This window comes from Esox lucius, chromosome 10 (genome assembly GCF_011004845.1).
Source record: "Esox lucius isolate fEsoLuc1 chromosome 10, fEsoLuc1.pri, whole genome shotgun sequence".
Taxonomy (NCBI): domain Eukaryota; kingdom Metazoa; phylum Chordata; class Actinopteri; order Esociformes; family Esocidae; genus Esox; species Esox lucius.
The window spans coordinates 20,070,190-20,093,697 of NC_047578.1; the positions used below are offsets into that span (position 1 = coordinate 20,070,190).

Below are 23,508 nucleotides of genomic sequence, written 5' to 3' on the forward strand. Positions count from 1 at the left end.
CATTGCCAAATTCTGACCATTCTATTTGCATGTCGCAGCAGAAATCGAGATTCGCCTGACCAGACAAACATTTTTCAATGGTCAATCATGCCATTTAGGGAATCAAGTGACAAATGCAACCTCATCTTCCTGGTCTTAGCTGACAGGAATAGAACCCGGCATTATCTTCTGCTGCTGTTGCCCATTCACGAGACAGTTCAATGCGTTATGTGTTCACAAAGGTCTTTCCTCACACTGCTGTACAGCTAAATCAATACATTTTATAAAGCCATTTTTAAATAAGCAGTTGTCACAAAGTGCTTTTACACATAACCACCCAGAAACCACAAAGGGCGAGGAACTACAAGAATTTATGGCTAGGATATTGGAAGGAAATACTCCATGGTTAGGTCAAACAAAACCTAGAATGAATATTGTATGTAAGAGTTTAGAAAAATCACTGCATGCTATTGATAATAGTACCAAAGAAACAAAAAAACAAACGTGGCTACTGGTTAAGTTTAAATAGGCACGTTTGCCGGGATTATTTTTTGGAATGTCATACAACAGGAGTTTGATACATGTTTCAGTATGCATATTGTTTTATTACTCACTTTGGTATTATTATCAACAGTATGTTGTGGGTTTTCAAAACTCTTAGCATAAAACTCCAAACTGATCACACTTGCAACCCATCTTACGTAGAGCACAACTGATTTTGCTTTCATTTGGTTTGTAAAAATGTGTAACCACATGATCATTGATTCAGCCACTAGGTTTTTGGTGAAATAATTAGTACATTGATAACATTGTTTAAGCTATTAAAACATAACATAGTGCAATTCTCTCAGTTTAGTCACTGTAACAATCAGTACCTCCAAGGCCAAACGATGTACAATCCTGTTTCCAAAAAAGTTGGGAGGCTGTGTAAAATGTAAAGAAAAACAGAAGGCAATGATGTGCAAATCATTTAAACCCTATATTTAATAGAAAATAGTACAAAGACAACATATCAATTGTTGATACTGAGAAAGAAGATTTTTTCTTAGTGCACAGTTCAAAAGCCTGCATCCGTGATGGTATGGGGGTGCGTTGGTGCACATGGCATGGGTGACTTGCACATCTGTGAAGGCACCTTTATTCTTGAACAATATATACAGGTTTTGGAGCAACAAATGCTGCCCTCCAGACAACATCCTTTTCAGGGACGGCCTTGATTATTTCAACAAGACAATGCCAAACCACATTCTGCATGTATTACAACAGCATGGCTCCATAGTAAAAGGGTCTGGGTGCTAAAGTTGCCTACTTTCAGTCCAGACCTGTCACCCATTGAAAACATTCAACATGTTATGAAACAGAAAGTGCAACAAAGGAGATCCTGAACTGTTGAGCAGTGGAAATTCTATATCAAGCAAAATGGGAAAACATTTCACTTTCAAAACTGCTGCAATTGGTCTCCTCAGTTCCCAAACACTTACAGAGTGTTGTTAAAAGAAGGGGTGAGGCAACACAGTGGTAAACATGCCCCTGTCCCAACTTTTTTTAAACATGTTGCTTGCATCAAATTCAAAATGGGCAGATACTTTTCCAAAAACAATAAATTCTCATATTCAACATTTGATATGTTGTCTTTGTACTATTTTTAAACATAGGGATAAATTATTTTTACATCATTGCATTTTGTTTTTATTTGCATTTTATGCAGCTCCCAACTGTTTTGGAAATGGAGTGGATAATACAAGTCAAAATGACGCTTTGAAGTGAAATCTGTTACAGCTTATTTAAATTTTTATTTCAATTAGGCAGAACTCTTACTGTACACTACCCATCACAACTGACTGAAAATAATTTCCATAATTGCTATCCCATAATGAAATGCGATCAATGAAGACATCTTCTGCAATCAATTAAAAAAATATTTTATTGGAACATGTCAAATCAAATTTGATTGATTTGACACATTTTTTGTCAAATCAATTGTAACAAATACTGTCAGAGAGAAATGAAAGAAATTGCAATATTTAGCACACTCTACACTAATTTTGGTCAATTCTGTCTTTGGCATATGGCCGTGATATCAGTCTCAGCAAAAGCCTCCTCTAGGTTCTCATAGATGGATCAGAGACAGGGCCGTCTTACCAGTGTGAAGGTACAGTGGTCAGCTCAGACTTTCACTTTTCCTCGTTTCCTAGAGGCCTTAGTTTCACCGCACAGTCAAGCTCAGATGTAGGGAATGACAGGACAAATTTTGGGAAGAGCTAGCTGTCAATCAGCTTGGGAGCGATCAGGTGGTCACTTTGTGAAAACCTCTGCTCCACCTCGGAGATGACTGCCTCCTTCATCACCTGCGCTGTGTTGATTACTCGTCGGCCTGGCTAGTCTGTTCCATTATGAACGGTGGCAGCCCATTTATCAGTTTGCTTCCGCATATTCTGGACATTCTCCTTGAAACGGGTAAGCGCACTGCTAATCCCAGGAGCAGCGCAAAGCGGGTTTCCTAAACTACATTGACAGTTCTACTTTTAAAGTTCCATCGTACAGCAGGTGATATTGGAATGCGTCTCTGTATTGCCTCAGCAAGTGCCGCATAACACGTTTTGGATGCTGTATTCATAGATAATAAATTATAGGAAGTAATCTTCGAGAAATAAAAATAACATAATTTTATGAAGATGCGCAAATTTACAGAGCGAGAGAGAGAGACGCGTGCATTTCTTCAAGTTGTTCTCCTATGTTCTCTCTCTCTAGCCCTCAGGGTTCCTCAAGTCATACACCCATGAGGGTCAAGGTGGTGTGTCCATAGATATGAACCATGGTACCACTACATTGGCATTCTAATTCCGCCATGGTGTCACTTTGGCTGCGGACTCCAGAGCCTCAGTTGGAAGTTACATTGGTAACTGAAGCACATAACCCACATGTTGTTCTGATTAAATTAGCTGTTTGAATTTCCTTTCTGTCATACAATTATATTCATCTGACAATACTGTAAGTAGGTAATGAACTAGTAATACTCAGTGATAAACTATTAAAAGCATATTCTACCTTTACTACTACCTCTGGCAATGTTGTGAGTAACAGATTAAAATGTCCAAATATCAGTTTTAATGTTATTTACCGTTCAGTGTGTTTCCCCCTTTGGGTCTTAAAGTTGTCATTCCACACATGCAAACTACTCTGCTGTCAGAAAACTCCTCTGCTGTTTCCAAACTTAAACAATCACAAAAAAATACAATTTAAACAACAATCACTCCTGTACAATTTCACCATATATCTGAATTTTCTTTGTAGCATCGAACAGCGATCCATCGTCATGGATCCAAAGTCACATTGCCCTAGGGACCTTTGCTCTCCTGCACTGTACTGTACAGTGGTGAAACACTGTTGATTTCAGGATGTACCCTACCTAGCAATGCTGTTGCTGCCTAACTCAATGAACATTGAGTTGCTGACCACTGTTCCTGTATAGGGATCTTTAGGCTGTTTACGTTTATTTGGTTTTGCCCTGCTACTTATATGTAACTGTTTTTATACGTGCATGTGTTTATCCAGTGTATCACATGCAGGAGGACGGCTGGATAAAGGTGTGTAAGGAGAACGTGTTAGAATTTATCCACCACTACAGGAAGGGCATGTTCTATTAATAAATAAAGAAATGTAAACTCAATACCTATGTCTTTTTTTGGTAGCCCTATTATTCTATATGCCTGACTCTGTTTTGTGTCTAGTATGATCTTCCAACTATGTGTTACAACTGTTAAAAATATTTAAATTCCAAGTATATTTGAAATTAGTTATTTCAAGGAAAAGTGTTAAAGTAACTAAACATAAACAATACTACAGGCGGTGGAAAAAAATAACTCAGTTCTGTGCTCTAGAACATGCCAAAAAGGTTCAGTGATGTTCAGATCAGGTGATTGGGGAGGCCATGAGAGGCGTATGAAGTCGTCCTGGAGTATATATAACCACTCTTGAATTTATCAGTGTGTATGCAGGGATTATTGTCATGGAATATTAGGAAATCATGAGGGAACAGTGTAGGCACCTGGTCCTGTAAAATGGCCTCATTCCTTGATCGTTATACAACCATGCAGAGCAATCATCTGACTAAATTATTCCCACATCAAGTCTGCCCATACCTTTACACATCCCTTACAATGTTAAACAGTTGGCAGCGGACAATGTGGGCTTTCTCCAATCGTAAACCCGTCCGGATGTAGGAAAAAGTGTGAAAGGACATTTTTGAGTGAGGAACAGAAGGGTTAAAATTAAGAGACCTCTGCATATTGAAAGCTTCTGTTCTAAATTTTTTCCAGAGCTGTATATGGTTTATTATTTGCATGGTAAAGTTTAAACTTGCATTTGTGGATGCAGGGACTTACTCTGTTCACAGACAATGGTTTTCGGAAGTGTTCCTGAGCCCATGCAGTTATTTCAACTCTAGAATCATGTCTGTTTTTAAAGCTGTGCCACCTGAGGGCCCGAAGATCACAGCCAATGAATATTGGTTTTCAGCCTTGTCCCTTGAGTATAGATTTCTCAGAGTTCTCTGAATCATTTCATTATATTATGTACCGTAGATGATGAGATCCCAAACTCTTTGCAATTTTACGATGAGAAACATTCTTAAATTGTTGCATTATTTGCCTGCGAATCCTCTCTGGGATGCTCTTTTTATACTGTTACAGAAATCTTGCACTAAGGTGCATTTGAGAAATGTCTGCTTTTCTATTGCTTGGTATGTAACTATTTTCTTTGACTGTGACATGACTGTATAAATATCAGAGTATCACTAGGTACTTTGGCCATATGATGCCTAGACCAATGAGGGTATCCGTTCTTTGTTCCTTAGGAATGTAGGAGAGGGGGATCTGGTATTTGCCTAGGGAGCATCATTGACTGGTATCGGCAGATTATAGGGTTACTCGTAAATCTGTCTATCCGTATAACCTATCAGAGTCTATCTATTGTTTGTCCAGATGCTGTGAGTCTTCTCCTTGAGTTGAAGAGGTTACCCATGTGGGGGAGGATAGCCTGACCCTTGTGGACTTGATGGCAACTACTGATACTGCAACCAATGAGCTTATCATGCCCGGTAAGAACACTAAGAAAAGTATTTCCAGTTTTGCAGCAAGGTATTAAAGGGATTATTATAATATTTCAGTCAACAGACAGGGAGTGCAATTATTCCAGCCATTGACAAGCGTGAGGAGTGTCACTGTAATTATGATAATAAAGAATGAACATGTGAGCTTGTTAAAAGATATTAGTTCTGCATTATTTTAACATGACAAAATATTGTTTATGTCATTAGGATTACTTTTAATTTCATCAGGTGATCAATTGTTTCATTGTTTCCATTTCAGCTTTGTTTCATATTATAGTTTTGCTTCAATAATAATGTTAATCCTCAATAAATGGGAGCTGAAACACATTACTAGTCAGATGCTCTAATCACTAGGCCACCTTGACTTCCTCTTAATACTGTAAATGGAAACACAAGTCTTAGCCTTTTGGATACAACACATGGCTCAATCCATGCTGGAAAAAGCTCTAAGTACTATTTTACCCTTGCTGTCTATTAATTAATTAATAATAAATAAATGACAACCAGCAATGCTCTAGTCCAGAATTTTTATAGAAGCATTTCATTCAAACATGAATCAACTGCAAGTAACATTTAAACCCCAATGTGCAGTTACTGTAGATCGCAGTATAACTGCAGATACCCAGTTCATGACAGCCGCCTGGAGTTATTGCACATTTAATTCAGATTGCAATCTATTGTGTTAAGGAATCCTTTGCTTTTAAGAGCATAATGACTTATTGCTAAAGTTATGAAAATGCCCAATATCACATTTTATTAAAATAGTAAGAATGTTATTACAGAATGCCTTAATGTTCGTTCCAATAAATCTTAGGGCATTTTTTTTATGTCTTAGGGCTTTATTTAAATTATATCACTGACTGAGAAGTTGTCAGCTAGAAACCCTACCCAGGATACATTAGCTTTAGCTACAGAGTGGGAATAACTTGTTAACGTCACTGATTAACAACAAAATTCACAAATGTGATGTTTTTCTATTGAAAAAGGGGCTTATTCATGCCCCAAGTCAGCCTGTCAATCATGCTATAATACAGAAATTCTAAAAAAGAGAGTTTTAATCCAGAATTAAACCCAAGTGGATAATTTACTTTGTGCACACACAAAACATTTATTGGGTGTGTATTTGATAGTTTCGATGACACTGATAAGGGAGAAGTGAAGATTAAGCCTACTCCAGGACTAAAAAATAACTCAGCCCAATTAATTTGGATGAACACAAGCAAATAAAATGCTTCTTCACTTATTTCCCCATAACCAACTATTTCATCAGAATTCAATTAACAATGTATCATTAAATTAAACCTATCATAAAATCAAATAAGCGAAAAAAGCTACTTTCAGAAAAGAACATTTTAATGGCACATCTGGCAATCTGATCATCTCCCTTTCATGTATGTATGACTGTTGATACTTCATTAAAAGTAGATTTCACATTTACAAGCCTATCCCAGAATAAATGTGGAGCCTCCATAAGTACAAACAACTGCAATAAAATGCTTGTTTACATACTCTCCATCACCAACTATTTCTACAGACAAGCAAAAAAATAAAAAAAATAAAGGGAAAAATAAATGAAGTGACAGAAAAGAAAAACTATGTATAAATGGAAAATGTGGATAGATTGGCCGAGTATGGTTCTGGTTTCATCCTGTCCATTTTCACATTTTCTAGATGTTCCATTTGCAGCCTGGTTAATCTATTACACAGTACTTCTTATATTCATATATGAATTCAACAAAATAACAGCACATTTTTAAAAAGGCAAACCATAGATTAAAGGTCAGCAAAAGTGTTAAAAAAAATCTAAGAATATTTTAACAGCAGATTTGTACATGAGATCTGTGATTACTGTATGTGTGCATGAATGTATACATGTATGTGCTATGTTATTGGATTCAGAAAAATGTCTGTTGTTTCCATTTCATCTATGTCCTCTTCAGCTTTCTCCTAAACCACACCAAAAGACAGAGGTTACACACCAAAAACCGAACAGACAGGAGAAGTGGGTGCCAATGTGAAATTGCTCAACTATTAAGAAAAATACATTTTGAGGTCTCAAATCATCTGGCCAGCTCTCTCAGAGTTGTCAAAGTCAGTGTCTGAAGCTGAAACAAAAATAAAATCCCCAAATTAGAATAAACACTGATTCAAAGACAATCATGAGTTCAGGTTAATTAATGGGAATATATGCGGCCATTTATATTAACAAAGTAGCTCAATCATAATTGTTAGTGGTGTAGTTAGTCTAGATAATTTGTCATTAGAGGATGGAAGGAAAATAGAAAAAGTACAACTACAAGTCACACTGGATACGAGTGTCTGCAAACATTTCCAATGTAATACAAGGTTTTCCTTTAGTAGTGGTGACAATTTCTGGATAGCAAAAATGACGGAGGCACTTACTGTTGGTTTGAGCAAAACCTGAAAAACAGAAAAGAACAGGATGTTATTATTAACTCTGAAAACTTGGTATGGTAAAATGCTAAAATAAAACAATATGTTTAGGAGTACGATGAATGGCATCAAATAAAACAATTCTACCATCACTAACTATACCATTATTGCTTGTAAACCAGAGCCCGTATTCACAAAACATTTGATCTTACCACTAGGAGGACCCCTCAACAGCACTAAAAGTTCCCAGCTATGAGATTCCTCTGAAAACCTATTAATAAAGCTGCTAAGACCAACTTTTACTAAGGAATGGGGAGAAGTCTTATGATAAGAGGGGTTGACCACATTGCTATGGATGATGTTGTGTTCCACAAACAAACTTACTAACTATGAGGGGGAGGGGTCTCTGTCAGTCAATTCATCATAGCAATATTGTAGAAGTATGTATCATATTGAAAAAATGATATTCAAATAAAAATAATCTGTGTAATTTTGTGTCCCATCTATAGCACCAACTACACCGGGTGGGCGAGCTTTGGCCATGAAGTTGGCTTTGTTACTTTGAAGTTGTCACATGATATGGGGTCTGGAGAGGGAATTTATTGTTTGATGTAATATTCTACCGACAGCTGACTGAGATATACAGTGAGGAGAATAAGGAATTTGATACACTGCCGATTTTGCAGGTTTTCCCACTTACAAAGCATGTAGAAAATGTAATTTCTATCAGAAATCCAGAAAATCACATTGTATGATTTTTAAGTAATTAATTTGCATTTTATTGTATGACATAAGTATTTTGCTAAGGGCTGTCAGGTCCCTGTATGACCGAAGCAGGAGCTTGGTCTGCATTGTGTGATGGCAAGACAGGAGAAATCAAGGTAAGACAGGAGAAATCAATTGCGCAATAAACGGTTTTAATCTTGCTTGCAAGGTGAAAGTATGCAGGTTACAAGGTAACAGTGAATAGTTTCTAAATAAAAACAGGCAATCGACAGTATTTATTACATAGGAAAAAGGGGTGTGGTAAGATGCTGCCATCTGTCTCAAACACCTTTCCCTTTGTTCTATCACACAAGTCAAATGCTATCTTCCCCCACCTTATCCTTCCTGCCATAATGTTTACTGTAGTGTTTACCCAAAGGGGCAAACTGACCTTACTCCCCCTGTTGTATATCTTCTCCTATCCTGTCCTAAAACCCATTGATCTGCATCTGGACAGACAATAGATGCCCCCTATGCAAATACCAGATCCCACACATTCCTATACCTATCTTAACAGTGGGACTCAGTCCTTTACTCAGTGAGAATACATTGTATAAAGAAATTTCCACAACACTCCATCCTCTTGATACCATGTTAAACCTTGGTATCAACCCTTAAACAGTTCACTCATTAGGATGTAGACTGTAACAAAACAGTACTCTTTAACAACATGACCCAGTCAATATTATTACCCTTAATGATTAGAGAACAGAACAAATCTGAAATGTCTGGATCCTCATTTACATTCTTCTAGATCATTACCTTTCGTACAAAATCCAAGATCACACATTGTCATCATACAGAATCATAACATAGTACAGCAAAACTTTTATGTTATAATCATCATAAACACCTATCACTGAATGCATCCTTCAATTTATCACTGTTACAAAGTTCTCTCATGCAAATTGCTCAATTCACTGAAAAGTCCTCTCCAAACGTCAGACATGAACCATTTCTTTGGCAGGTCGGTGTAACAGAACGAAAAAGTCAGATGTGTTGTCCTTCACAGCTCAAATGCAGACACAGCTCTTGTTGTCTCCATTCTAGCTGCTTTATCAGCCAGGCCAGGAGAATCTGTGTGTTCTCCCTTGTGAACTCCAAGATGACCAGTTTTAGCTGAAGGTTCTAGAGCTAAAGGCCATGTAGAAAGTGACTGGTTACTAGCACCAGAAAATTTTCCCTCAGTGACTTCAATTCACTGTGTCTAACCTTCAAACACTGCAATCCTCGTGTAGCGTGTCGTCGATCCCAGGTTCCTCTCTCAGCTACCTGGACAGCAGATGAGATGTACCTGGTATGGACCCAATCAGCGTAGCATGATGTTGTGCAGTAGATCTTTCCTACGCCTCCATCCTCTCGGTCGGAGGTTGCCTTCTCCATCACATTGCAGAATCATCAGGACTCGAGTCAGTCCAGCTCACAGGAACTCAGCATCCTGTAGACGTGCGGCACCTAGACGTGCAGCGCCCCAGAGTCGACTCCTCTCTCAGCTGTGGGACAGTCCGTCTGTGTGTCTGTGAGTTCTATCTCACCTCAGCCACCTCACAGTTGTCCTTTTAAGCCAAGCTCAGTCTCTCTCTGGGCTCCAGCAAGTCCTCTGATGCCGAATCGCTTTCAAGCGTTCTGTATCTGAATGTGTGAATTATCCTTGAGAAGATTAGTTCCAACTGCATAGTACATCATTACATATGTCCATCACGTTAGCTTGTTGCATCTCGCTGATACATTAGAACCACACACTATCAAACACTCAAACCCTATATTTCCAATATCTCTCTACTTCTTTTCTCCAAATAGAGTAGAACAGTTGAAATCAATAACAGTATCGTTAAAACATTAACATCTCTGGTGCTTCTGTTCTGCTAGTGTAGCAAAATAACAATTCCACTCTTTTCTATAGTTGGTGTAACAACCAACACAAAGAACAGAAGAACACAATTTCACATATCTCATTACTGTTCCAAAAACTCATCACTTAAGATAGTTTGCTACCACTCTCTAAGAGCAGTTCATGAACAATTCTCAGTTCACCTATATGATTTACATCTGATTGTGTTGTATCGGAACTACAATCAAATTCACCATTGTTTCACATAAAGGATCAAATACCTTATTTCAAATCAAACATTTCACACCATCCTGAAGTCAGCTACCATAACTGTTATTTAGCCTAATTTCTCTACAAGATGAAACTCAGTGTGAATTTCTCAATCTCTTCTTATTATCCTAGCACATCAAAGACTCTGAAATCCTGTCATAAATCATGACCCCCCCTTTTTACTCCTTTACCACCACAGGGCTCTCCCTGGAGTGGGGGGTGGTCTACTGACCTAAGAACAGACCCTGGTCTTGAAGAATTGTCACCTTATCACTAAGGGACACTGTTGTTATCTTGAAACACCCCAGGCATTGACAATAGTAAAACAACCTTTTTTCTCTTCATTCACCTCAAAGAAACCTCTGTTAACCATTAACGTTCCAATGATTACTTACTAGGACATAACTTAAATTAGAATTAGAATACCCAATTTTGATAATGTCTGTTTCTCTTCTAAAACAAGTTAAAATCCATCTCAAACTGTTTTTTTTTTGTGTCAGTGAGTGGAGTGCTACAGGGTGTCTGTACCTCTCTTTATGCAATTTAGACCATGTAAGACTTCACAACTTGGTTTTCCAGAAATATAACTCGATGCAGAATTATTTTCTCAATATCAATTAAAACATGGCAAAATTTTGTAAACATGTAAGAAATAACTAAATGTGCTCCCTGCACGTTTCTACCCACTTATTCAATAATGCATGAGATTAATATGATTACTTCTAATCAAATATTAAACTAACTGAAAGGTAACACACCCATCAAATTAGTTATTGCTTAGCTAAACCATTTCAAAATGGCAAGATGTATTCTATTCAACCATAACCATGTTAGATTTCACATAAAACATACATTTCAAAAACCCAATTTGACAAACTAGATTATTCACGTAACTTCTTCAAGTACCTATTTAATTTGCTTTGAACTCTAAGTTCAACTCTTTTTCATTTGAACTCTAAGTTCAACTCTTTTCCACTATAGATAATCATTTCATACAATCCCCCCCTGCTTTCAAGACAGAAAATGACTTCAAGCTTGAAAGCAGAACCATTACAGGACCGAAATTAAAAAGAAAATCGATAGTTAGGAGGAATCTAACATACATCCAGTAAACGTCGCAAACTGAATATCCAACCAAAACAACCGAAAATAAGAAAACATCCTCAAAGGAAATAAAAACTGTACCACACACACGGTCGCTCGTGTGACGGAACTCCCAAAGTAGCATATCAAAATTAGCATTTTCACAGGCAATGGCCAAACTAAGTTGAGACCAACAAACATCATGACTCAATTTACCTCCTAAAGTCTAGGGAATTTACTCAATTTTAGATGTAAGTCTATGTCATTCAAAATAGTGTCGAACTGCCAAAATTGCTACTTCCATGTATAAGTCATGCAAAGACATCAAATTTGTTCTCAGCAATTAACAATGTTGGATGACTTAAGGTCTCCAAGTCTTACTACAATGTGATTCGAAATCATAAATGTAAACATTAAAGCAACCAAAAGGAAAACTTATTCAGCTTTCACATAATGTTTTATCATCCCAAAACTGAACATGCTTGTGTTGGTAAAATTAACATGGGTGAGAACAGACTGAACCCTCGAATTTAACCCTTGATATAATGTGCTACCTTGATATAATGTTAAGGGTGGCGGAAGCCATCCCAGTGGACCTGCCCACCCTTCCTGAAGCTCTGAGCTCCACACATATATGGTGAGCCATTAACAAGACCAAATGTTCGTTTATGGTCCCCAGACCATCCTCACAATTTAGCCTACATCGTTCGTTAACTGAAGATTTTAGATTTAGTGTCCAACCTATCTAATATTTTCGCATTTCATTAAAAAATACATCTGCTTATCAATATCTACACAACAAGTCAACATTATGGTGGAAATTAAGAAACTCTTAAGAATGGCACTCCAGGCAGAAAACAGATCTATGACATCACTACTCCTCACTCCCTGTAGAAACAAGAAGAAATAAAAATGTTAGGCAATGTACCACCTGTACAAACAAAAGTTCAACCACAAACAATTCAACCACACACACACACACACACAGCTCTCACTCCAAACCACGCAAAACCACAAAACACTTCACAACTAACCAGAAACCACATACACAACCTTACGGATGGAGAGTGAGAGAGAGAATGACCAAAAACCAGAAGTACATATACTGCTCAAAAATGCATGATGGGACAGATGGTGAGTGGAAACAGCTGAACCGGGTAACGGGGTAGGCGGAGTTATTGATGAGCTTGATTGAAGAATATTGTCACCTGTACTGAGAAGACACATACACAGAACACTACAGGGATTTTGAACAGGGGACGTAACAATAATCAAGCTACAATAAGTAATCCAAAGGAAACTCAACGTAGCCTTAAACACTGTTACATCAATACCCTATTTGTTCACTAAAGTACCATTCCAGAATTTAAATTCCATGAACGAGTATCATGCGTTGATTTTAAAAACACAAGCATTATCCCAGTTATCGTCGGAAAACACTTAAGAGAACTCCATTATTTAACCAAACTCAATTTAGCATTTAAAATAGGACGTCTAATTTTACGGGTTTATTTAAACGGGGAATAAACTGGCTTTGGCTATTTGGGGAATAAACGGGCCGTAGTCATTTTACCCTCTTTTGCAGGCTATGACTATATTGGCTGAATCCAGTCTTCATGGAAACAGCATGTTACCTTAATACTAAAAACTTTCGCTATCGTCTGCATCCCACTCCATACAAGGAGAGAGAAAACACTATTTTAACCCCTCATTACGAAACCACGAGACCATATTTACCAACTCACAGAATCATCATTATACCAATTTCTAATCTATCCCTCTAATTATATTTCGGACAATATTCTCTTAAACACCTAAGTTAGCAGGCTAACACTCCCACGTGTGCCAGCCATCAGGCAAATTCAATTTCCCAATTTCAGCACAAATAAGGCAAAAGCCAAAAGAGTAGGCCTCGCATAATAACCATGTTAACCACGCAATGTAAGCGTTCGCCCAAACGCACACCAAACAAGACGAAACATTGCGATTACAAAACTTCCAAGTTAACACCAACCTCGGTAAACGAGATCAAATATTCTATCAAGGAATACGCAATGCAGCCGATCGGATCCCTCGTGCACAGGGAATGCCAAAATGGACAAATGCATTTACTAGACCGACCACAACCAGACAATGACAAATGCCCGTGACTCGGGCCATAACAAACACAAGTGGCGCGTGCATTAACTTCTGTAGCATAACTACTGATCCAAACCATAAGCTGACCAACAATTGCGGCAATTTACAGGAGCCTTCTACAGGCACTGAAAGTATGAGATCCAATCTCAATTGCATATTTAAGTCCAACCTAAATTGCAGACGTTCAAGCAGTCCAACCGCTTATAATCCAGCACTAATCGCAACGCAATAGGTTAGCAGCATAGGAATGGTTGTCAGGCCCAACTACAGTCGCTATTAACCAAAACACCACACTTCAACATCCAAACATACAGGAGCACGCTATACTCCATCACGCAGTCCAACTGCTGCACGGGAATTGGTGTCAGGACACGGAACAAAAACGACATGTTTCTAACTACAGCCGCCCTGACTGCAATACTCAAAAACTTCTAGTCACCATACTTACTCAAATCCATCTATCAACTTCCACAAAACCATCAAATCTGACTTACAAAACCAACCACATTGTTTAGTAAAGCATATGAAAACTGTATTAAGGAACAATCTCACCGGTTGATGCTCCTCTGGTCCCCTGTCTGACCGTCCGCACCCCTCCCTCTAGCGGTTCAGCGTTCCTGCGTGTTCCCGTTGAATCACTCGCGGCAAGGCCAAAGAGATTACGGGTGTGTACACCTGGTGTGTACAACTCCCCACTTTTGGAACTTTTCTTGAAACTCGTAGACATGCTCAACACTTCCAAAGCGGAGCAGAAAACGGCCTCCAGTGGCCCACAGCATTTCCACGTTCACAACGAAAAGGTCCACAGAGCTTGGCCACGTTATGACTCCAACGATGCAGTGTCCCGAGCGGGCCTCCAAGGAGACCCACCTAGCGGTCCAGCTGAACTCCGCGGGGTGGGGTGACGGGCGATCAGAGGAGAACGAGCCATCTAACCTGAGCAAAAGAAACTACAACACAGATCAATATACTCCACACAAACTTTCCATCTACCTCCAATCAGCCCGACAGGCCGCGCATCCATCACCGAATGAAAACGCCAGTCGCCGGACAAAACCTAATAACACTCAAAGAAAACATTGTTCACATGTCCAAACACCATATACGTCAGTGATAATTTTTGCCGGTCCAGCGTAAACACAAGAGACCGGCAAAGATTTACTGTCGCACGTCCCCATGTTTCAGATTTACCCAGTAAATCTAGTTTATACTCAACCAACCAGAAAGCGAAGTCAAGCTCGTCAGCCCACAAATGAGATTTTAAAAGGTCCAACCTTTTACTGCAGATTTTAAACTATAAAGTCCAACTTTAAGTTTTTAAACCGTATTGCGTCTTGCCTCCAAATTCAATATCCGCAGGAAACCTGTACCGATCAAGCACGAGTCACAGCTCCCGTCAGGCACTCCTTTCTCAGCCCGTCAAAGGATAAGCCTTTTCTGGACGATACTAGAATTCCAGAGCTTTCTCTGGCCGTGCACGGTTAACCTGTTAGGAAAAGGACTCGAACCGATCAGGATTAGGAACCCGGACGTGCCCCCAAAATGTGATGGCAATTTCTAAAATCCAAGTAATTCTATGAAAATGGTAGGTAAGACAGGAGAAATCAATTGCGCAATAAACGGTTTTAATCTTGCTTGCAAGGAGAAAGTATGCAGGTTACAAGGTAACAGTGAATAGTTTCTAATAAAAACAGGCAATCGACAGTATTATTACATAGGAAAAAGGGGTGTGGTAAGATGCTTGCCATCTGTCTCAAACACCTTTCCCTTTGTTCTATCACACAAGTCAAATGCTATCTTCCCCCACCTTATCCTTCCTGCCATAATGTTTACTGTAGTGTTTACCCAAAGGGGCAAACTGACCTTACTCCCCCTGTTGTATATCTTCTCCTATCTTGTCCTAAAACCCATTGATCTGCATCTGGACAGACAATCGATGCCCCCTATGCAAATACCAGATCCCACACATTCCTATACCTATCTTAACAGTGGGACTCAGTCCTTTACTCAGTGAGAATACATTGTATAAAGAAATTTCCACAACAATTGCCGGCAGTAAGTCAGACATGTTCCAGTGCATGTTGGACTCCGGCAGGGCTGCCCTTAGTTGCCGGTTCTGTTCATAATTTTTATGGACAGAATTTCTAGGCGCAGCCAGGGGCTGGAGGGTGTCAGGTTTGGGGACCACACTATTTCGTCTTTGCTCTTTGCGGATGATGTTGTCGTGTTGGCCCCTTCAAACCAGGACCTTCAGCATGCACTGGGACGGTTTGCAGCCGAGTGTGAAGCGGTGGGGATGAAAATCAGTACCTCTAAATCCGAGGCCATGGTCCTCAGTCGGAAAAGGGTGCTTGCCCACTTCAGGTTGGTGGAGAGTGCCTGCCTCAAGTGGAGGAGTTTAAGTATCTAGGGGTCTTGTTCACGAGTGTGGGAAGGATGGAACGGGAGATTGACAGACGGATTGGTGCAGCTTCTGCAGTAATGCGGTCGATGTATCGGTCTGTCGTGGTGAAGAAAGAGCTGAGCCGCAAGGCGAAGCTCTCGATTTACCGGTCAATCTACGTTCCTACTCTCACCTATTGGTCATGAGCTTTGGGTCATGACCGAAAGGACAAGATCCCAGATACAGGCAGCCGAAATGAGCTTTCTCCGCAGGGTGGCCGGGCGATCCCTTAGAGATAGGGTGAGAAGCTCGAGAGGGGTCAGCTGAGGTGCTTGGGCATCTGTTTCGGATGCCTCCAGAACTTCCTGGGAAGGTTGTTCCGGTCCCGTCCCACCGGGAGGAGACCCCGGGGAAGACCTAGGACACGCTGGAGGGACTATGTCTCCCGGCTGGACTGGGAACCGCCTTGGTGTCCCCCGGAAGAGCTGGAGGAAGTGTCTGGGGAGAGGGAAGTCTGGGCATCCTGCTTAGACTGCTGCCCCCGCGACCCGGCCCCGGATAAGTGGAAGATGATGGATGGATGAACATAAGTATTTGATACATCAGAAAAGCAGAACAAAATATTTGGTACAGAAACCTTTGTTTGCAATTACAGAGATACGTGTCCTGTAGTTCTTGACCAGGTTTGCACACACTGCAGCAGGGATTTTGGCCCACTCCTCCATACAGACCATCTCCAGATCCTTCAGGTTTCGGGGCTGTCGCTGGGTATTCAGCTCCCTCCAAAGATTTTCTATTGGGTTCAGGTCTGGAGACTGGCTAGGCCACTCCAGGACCTTGAGATGCTTCTTACGGAGCCACTCCTTAGTTGCCCTGGCTGTGTGTTCCGGGTCGTTGTCATGCTGGAAGACCCAGCCACGACCCATCTTCAATGCTCTTACTGAGGCGAGTAGGCTGTTGGCCAAGATCTTGCGATACATGGCCCCATCCATCCTCCCCTCAATACGGTGCAGTCGTCCTGTCCCCTTTGCAGAAAAGCATCCCCAAAGAATGATGTTTCCACCTCAATGCTTCACGGTTGGGATGGTGTTCTTGGGGTTGTACTCATCCTTCTTCTTCCTCCAAACACAGCGAGTGGAGTTTAGACCAAAAAGCTCTATTTTTGTGTCATCAGACCACATGACCTTCTCCCATTCCTCCTCTGGATCATCCAGATGGTCATTGGAAAACATCAGACGGGCCTGGACATGCGCTAGATTGAGCAGGGGGACCCAGCGTGCGCTGCAGGATTTTAATCCATGACGGCGTAGTGTGTTACTAATGGTTTTCTTTGAGACTGTGGTCCCAGCTCTCTTCAGGTCATTGACCATGTCCTGCCGTGTAGTTCTGGGCTGATCCCTCACCTTCCTCATGATCATTGATGCCCCATGAGGTGAGATCTTGCATGGAGCCCCAGGCCAAAGGAGATTGACCGTCATCTTGAACTTCTTCCATTTTCTAATAATTGCACCAACAGTTGTTGCCTTCTCACCATGCTGCTTGCCTATTGTCCTGTAGCCCATCCCAGCCTTGTGCAGGTCTACAATTTTATCCCTGATGTCCTTACACAGCTCTCTGGTCTTGGCCATTGTGGAGAGGTTGGAGTCTGTTTGATTGAGTGTGTGGACAGGTGTCTTTTATACAGGTAACGAGTTTAAACAGGTGCAGTTAATACAAGTAATGAGTGGAGAACAGGAGGGCTTCTTAAAGAAAAACTAACAGTTCTGTGAGAGCCGGAATTCTTACTGGTTGGTAGGTGATCAAATACTTATGTCATGCAATAAAATGCAAATTAAATATAAAAAAATCATACAATGTGATTTCCTGGATTTTTGTTTTAGATTCCGTCTCTCACAGTTGAAGTGTACCTATGATAAAAACTACAGACCTATACATGCTTTCTAAGTAGGAAAACCTGCTAAATCGGCAGTGTATCAAATACTTGTTCTCCCCACTGTACGTAGTTCGTCTGCGCTGCATAACTACATTTTTCCTGTGGCCAAGTAACATAGAGTTGTCACATGCTTGATGTCCGATGTCATTGGGTTGTTTCTGTTTGTTGGTGAAGTGATGCATCCATGACTAACTCTACTATGACCATAATACCCTCAAGATTTAGCCGATACCTTTTCAAAAGCTCAGTATCAAATGTTTCTTAAACATCGACCTGATTACGAGGCGGATTTGGTCTTAGTGAGTCCTCTTGACTACTCCTAACTTTTCCCAGATTTAGGAGCTGTTTTTAAAGTTACACACCCACTGTTTTTTTAAGAGTTTCTCCTTTGTCAGCAAGTTAGGAGCTACTTTTAACCTTAAGATGTTTTTTTAATACAACCTCAGTACTATATATATATATATATATCTTGACAAGTACTACTACTAACCAAAAAGTCACTGCTCATAATATCAAGGATATTGTAGACTACATCAAAACAGAAAGAGTTTGTCACTCACCTCTCTTGCTCTTCTTCTTCCAGATGACGACTCCTATAATAACAGCAGCTATGACCAGGAGGCCAGCTACCACCACTCCAATGATGGGGCCAATGGAGGTTGTGTCTGTAATCACAACAGAGCATTCAGCCTATACTGTTTAATTCCTGTCAATTTAAATATGCGCAGGTAAATGTGAACATTTGGGAGGTAATGTTACTGAAAAGAATCTTGTCACTTTGAAACTTGGAATAACAGGTATATTCAGACGGATGGGTACAGTGTACATTCATTCTCTCTCACCCTCAGTCAGATCCTTGATGAAGTCCTCATCGATACCTGCAACCTGAACCACACACTGATACTTGTTGTTCTTCCTCTCCTCAGGCTTCACATTCAGACGGACACTCGTCTGGAAAGTTCCATCATCATTCTGGAGAGTCTCTCCCATCTCCACATCTTCATGGTGATCTTGTCCATCTTTCTTCCAGGTCACCATGACTCTACTGGGGTAGAAACCTGTAGCGTGGCAGGTCACTGGAGAGGAGGGGGTCTTCTGGAGCAGAGACACTGTTGGAGGGACTGGAGAGAGAGACAGAGAGAGAGGGAGGAATAGAAGAAGAGGGAAGATGGTAAGGGGGAGAGAGAGGAAGACAGGGGGAGAGAGATGAGAGGGACAAAATGGGTGAGACTTTGTATGCACTGTGATTTAGATAATTAATTAGAAGTAGAGAATTAAGGGCACTTCTTACTCCAGTGCTCCCATAACAACTCACATTTTATCTTCAGAAGTACAAAGAAAGAATTTAGGTATTTATAAAACCTATAACATTTATAAAAGACTGATTGTGAATGTGAGGAAGAGAGATTAGAAGAGAGGGGTGAGGAAGGAGAGATAGATGGAAAGGGGAAGAGAAACTGGAAGAAGAAGAGAAATTAGGAGAGAAACGAGGGAGAGAAAAGAGATGGAGGGAGAAAGGTAAATAATAGAAAGGGATAGAAGATGGGTAGAGAAAGAGAGAAAATGAAGAGGGAAGAGGAAGACAGAGATAAGAACGGGAGAAGAAACGAATACTGAAATATCACTTTGTCCTGTCTCTTTTAGCACACCATCATGTTCAGTGTCTCTGTACCTGTCCTCATCAGACTTCTCTTCCCATATTCCACATACTTCTTCAGCCAATCAATACACTCCTGGGTGAAATAGCTTTTAATGTACTCATTGCCAGCTTTGTTACTGTCCCACGTGTTCTTGGTGATGAATGCCTGTGGTTTTGGAGTGATCCATGTCAATGTCTTCAGGTCAAATGAGACGAAATCTTCTCCATCAAATCCAAACTGGTAAAACCCCTCTGTGACTCCAGTCTCCTCATCCCACTCACAGCCATACATGTTCTGGAATGTGTGTACACCTGAGAGAAACAGATAGAGAGACAGAGAGAGATCAAAACTGTCCATTGCTCTGACTGTTCACTGCATCTGTCAGTCTAACAGCGACATTACTGTGATTATCCTCCGTTCAGACGATGACACACCTTCAACACAGAAACAGGCAGGCAGACAGAGCTGATTGAGCAACTATGAGGGTGTGGATCTATTGTAGACCAGATTATGTTGAGCAGGTTCTATGTATTGTCTTGAATATACACATTGTGTTCTTTAAAGTAGTGTTGTTTTAAGTAATACTGTATCAACACTGTGTAAACAGTGTAACAGGCTGTCCCCTATTATGTAATAAATCAATAGAGAAAGTGAGAGAGGAGTCTTTTCTGTCAGGAACAAAAGAAGAAAGAGATGGAGACAATAACATGACCAACATATCTCTCTCAGGCTGCAGGGTTGGACACTTGCTGGAAGGAGCCCCTGGATTGTCTGTTAAGCCCACACACGTAATCATTTTCACTCCCTCAACTTTGGGACACTTGTGCAAATGGTGGGGGTTTGAGTGGTGGCGTTAGGGACGGGTCCATTTGGGATTTACCATTCTTCTCCCTGTATGACAACTTCCCTGACGTCTATTAACAGGCTACAACAAAGGAAAGGGTGTATTGACACATCTACGGTTCAGGATGTTAATAATCACATTAAACAAGTACATACTGTAAAACAGAGAAATCCTTCCCCCTCCCTCCCCTCCCCTCACCCACATGACAACCCTCCCACCAGACCTCTCCCAGGTCCCAGTCTGATGTACATCCCATCCCAACAGTCCCATGGGTCTGGGAGTGGAACATCTTCAGTCAGTATTACACCCAGAAACCTCTCAGCAGCAGACACAATAATGTCCAGGTTCTCTGACTTCCTGTTAGTTTGACCAATACAGTTAATCACCTCCACTATAAACACCAGAGAACCATCTTCCTCACCTCACGAATGTTAGCTGCTCACTCACCACTTGTGCTGTTTCACAGAATTTTGACATTCCTGTAGTCATAACCCATGGTCCTGTCATCCAAAACGTGCAAATCCAACACTGAAATCCTAATAATCTACTAAAGATAAAGACAAATGAACCAATTCAAGCACAAAGCACAAATTCACTTAAAATGGCACTCTTCGATGTGAGATTGCTCTCAAGTAAGACCTTCCTTTTAAATGATTATATTTTATCCACAAACCAAGATTTTATTTTTTTATCTGAATCCTGGTTGCAGACTAATGACCACAGCCATTTAGCTGAATTGTGTCCTCCTCAATATGGTTGTTTCAGCCAACCCAGGTTAGTGGTCGTGGTGGTGGCCTAGTGACTGTGCATAAGAAAATATTTAAATGTTATCAAGTAAGATGTGATTAATTTTCTTCCTTTGAAGTTCTTTACACTTGACAGCCTGCAACCAACCATATTTGCAATCATTTATCGGCCCCAAAACCGCATGGAGGATGTTTAGCAGAACTTCCTGAATTTGTATCTACCCTTGTTTTAAATAACTACAGAGTTGAAACAATATGTGTTTGGGCAAACACATAACCATGGCCATATATTGGACTTGGTTTTTACCCTTGGTGTTAGTATATCCTCTTTGGAATTATTGGTTATGACTATATCTGACCAAAAATTTATATTTTTTAACTGTGAATCATCGGTTACTCATACTGCCTCACCAAGCTCCTCGGGTACTCCACAACTAAGCGTTTCAAAGTTTTGTACATTGTTTCGGAGTCAAAGCCAACACCTGCCTGATTCCCACACCAATGATCTGGCCGACCATTTCAATTTGATTTGCTTGAACTCATTAGACATCATTGCACCTCTCAAGGTTAGGCATACATCCATAGTAAGAAAGCAGCCCTGGATAAATGACCACATTCGCAGCTGTAAAAGGGAATGCAGGCAGGCAGAGCGCAGATTCTCTAAGTTCATTACCTCATTTATTATTAAATTACAATAAAATGGTTAAGGATGGGAGAACACAGTATTTTTCTCATTGTTACACATGAACACCCCTGGATTTTTATTTAAAACTGTGGATCAGCTGGTAAATCCTGCCCCACTTTGTGGCTCATCTGAAAGCGATGATGACTGTTTTTATCTTATTTTACTGATAAGGTAGAGTCAATCAGAGCCTCTATGACCCCCTCTGCCTCTAACTCTGAGGTCCCTCATCGGCAACAACATAGTTTTAACCAGTGTTATCACACTGACTTGTCCGAGGGTCTTCCAGCCCCCTTGATGTAATACCGACAGTTTTTATTAAAAGTAATTGAATCTGTCGGATTCGGTTTGCTTTCTGTTTTTAATAGCTCCTTATCTACCGTGTCCCTGATTACTTTAAAACTGCTTGTGTGAACCCACTTTTAAAAAAGCCTGGTCTGGATCCCTCCCTCCCTCAAAATTATAGACCAATTTCCAAATTGCATTTTATATCAATGATTTTTTTTTTTAAATGGTGTCCCACCAACAGCTCTCTGTATTAGAAAATAACAACATAATTGAGAAATGTCTATCTGGTTTCAGGAAGTACCACAGCACTGAGACTGCCCTGCTTTGAGTCACCAATGACCGCTTGATGTCTGCTGATGATGGCATGTGCTCAGTCCTAGTACTCCTGGACCTTAGCGCCGCATTCAACACCATTGATCACAACATCCTGTTATACAGACTGAGGCACTGGGTGGGGATGGCACAGCCTTAGAATGGTTTTCATCGTATCTGTCCAACAGGAGGTTCTGTGTCTCTGTGAATAACTATGTCTCTTCGTTTTGTTCTGTTAAATATGGTGTGCCCCAGGGGTTGGTCTTGGGACCTATTTTATTTTCCTTGTATATTCAGAAACACAGTGTCTCTTTTCATATTTACACTGATGACACAGATGCACCTCCCTGTCAGATGCACAGACCCTGGAATGCGGAGTTCACTTACCGACTGCCTTTGTCGTGTCAAAAATTGGATGTCAAATAATTTCCTCCTGCTGAACTCAGACAAAACAGAGATCCTGGTCATTGGGTCCCAGCAGATGGCAAAGCAAATACTGCCATCTGCTGGTTCCTTAGTGGATCTTATCAAGCCTATTGCAAAGAATCTTGGCGTCTGGTTTGACAGTAATTAAAGTTTCAAACAGCGCAGCACAAAATTTCTACAATTGTGTTTTTTCCATCTTAGAAATATATCAATATTAACTTTTAAGGACACAGACCATTTTACATGCTTTTATCTCAACACGCCTGGATTACTGCAACAGCCTTTTTACATGTTTGGCCCAAAAATCGATTAATGGACTCCAGACTGTACAGAACTCAGCTGCCAGACTTTTAACCAGAACTAAGAAACATGATCACATCATGTTTTGGTTTCATTACACTGGCTCCCAGTATGTTTTAGAATTTAACTGATTACTTTTAATGCTCTTCATGGCCTCTCTCCATGTTATGCCTCTGACCCATTAGTCCCATATGCACCGGCACGTATCTTGAGGTCCTCAGACAGAGGTCTGTTGTCTGTTCCAGAGTCTCGACTGAAAACCAAAGGGGACAGAGTGTTTGCAGTCAGGGCCCTGAGGCTCTGGAACAGCCTGCCCGAGGACATCAGGTTGGCTGAGTCAGTGAATTCCTTTAAGTCCCTTCTTAAAACATACTTTTATAATA

General features: G+C 40.5%; 3 protein-coding genes across 7 annotated transcripts in view; all 3 read right to left on the reverse strand.

The window, feature by feature from the left end:
* LOC105028584 (major histocompatibility complex class I-related gene protein-like) overlaps positions 1–19,899 on the reverse strand; it is a 110,314-nt gene extending 90,415 nt beyond the window's left edge. The window contains exons 1-6 of one of the 2 annotated variants that reach the window (XM_034294692.1): positions 19,560–19,899; positions 18,730–19,008; positions 18,448–18,552; positions 7,493–7,510; positions 7,134–7,194; positions 6,131–7,036 (exon numbers count right to left, since the gene is read on the reverse strand). In XM_034294692.1, coding sequence (XP_034150583.1) covers positions 7,145–7,194; positions 7,493–7,510; positions 18,448–18,552; positions 18,730–19,008; positions 19,560–19,884 — 777 coding nt within the window. In that variant the 5' untranslated portion in view covers positions 19,885–19,899 and the 3' untranslated portion in view covers positions 6,131–7,036; positions 7,134–7,144. Of the gene's footprint in view, positions 1–6,130; positions 7,037–7,133; positions 7,195–7,492; positions 7,511–18,447; positions 18,553–18,729; positions 19,009–19,559 lie in introns of those variants that run through there. The other variant, XM_034294691.1, reaches the window with a different exon arrangement.
* The window catches only part of LOC114828690 (BOLA class I histocompatibility antigen, alpha chain BL3-7-like), a 593,411-nt gene that overhangs the window by 184,202 nt on the left and 385,701 nt on the right, over positions 1–23,508 (reverse strand). The window lies entirely within an intron of this gene.
* LOC105009518 (class I histocompatibility antigen, F10 alpha chain-like) overlaps positions 1–23,508 on the reverse strand; it is a 262,976-nt gene that overhangs the window by 93,181 nt on the left and 146,287 nt on the right. The window lies entirely within an intron of this gene.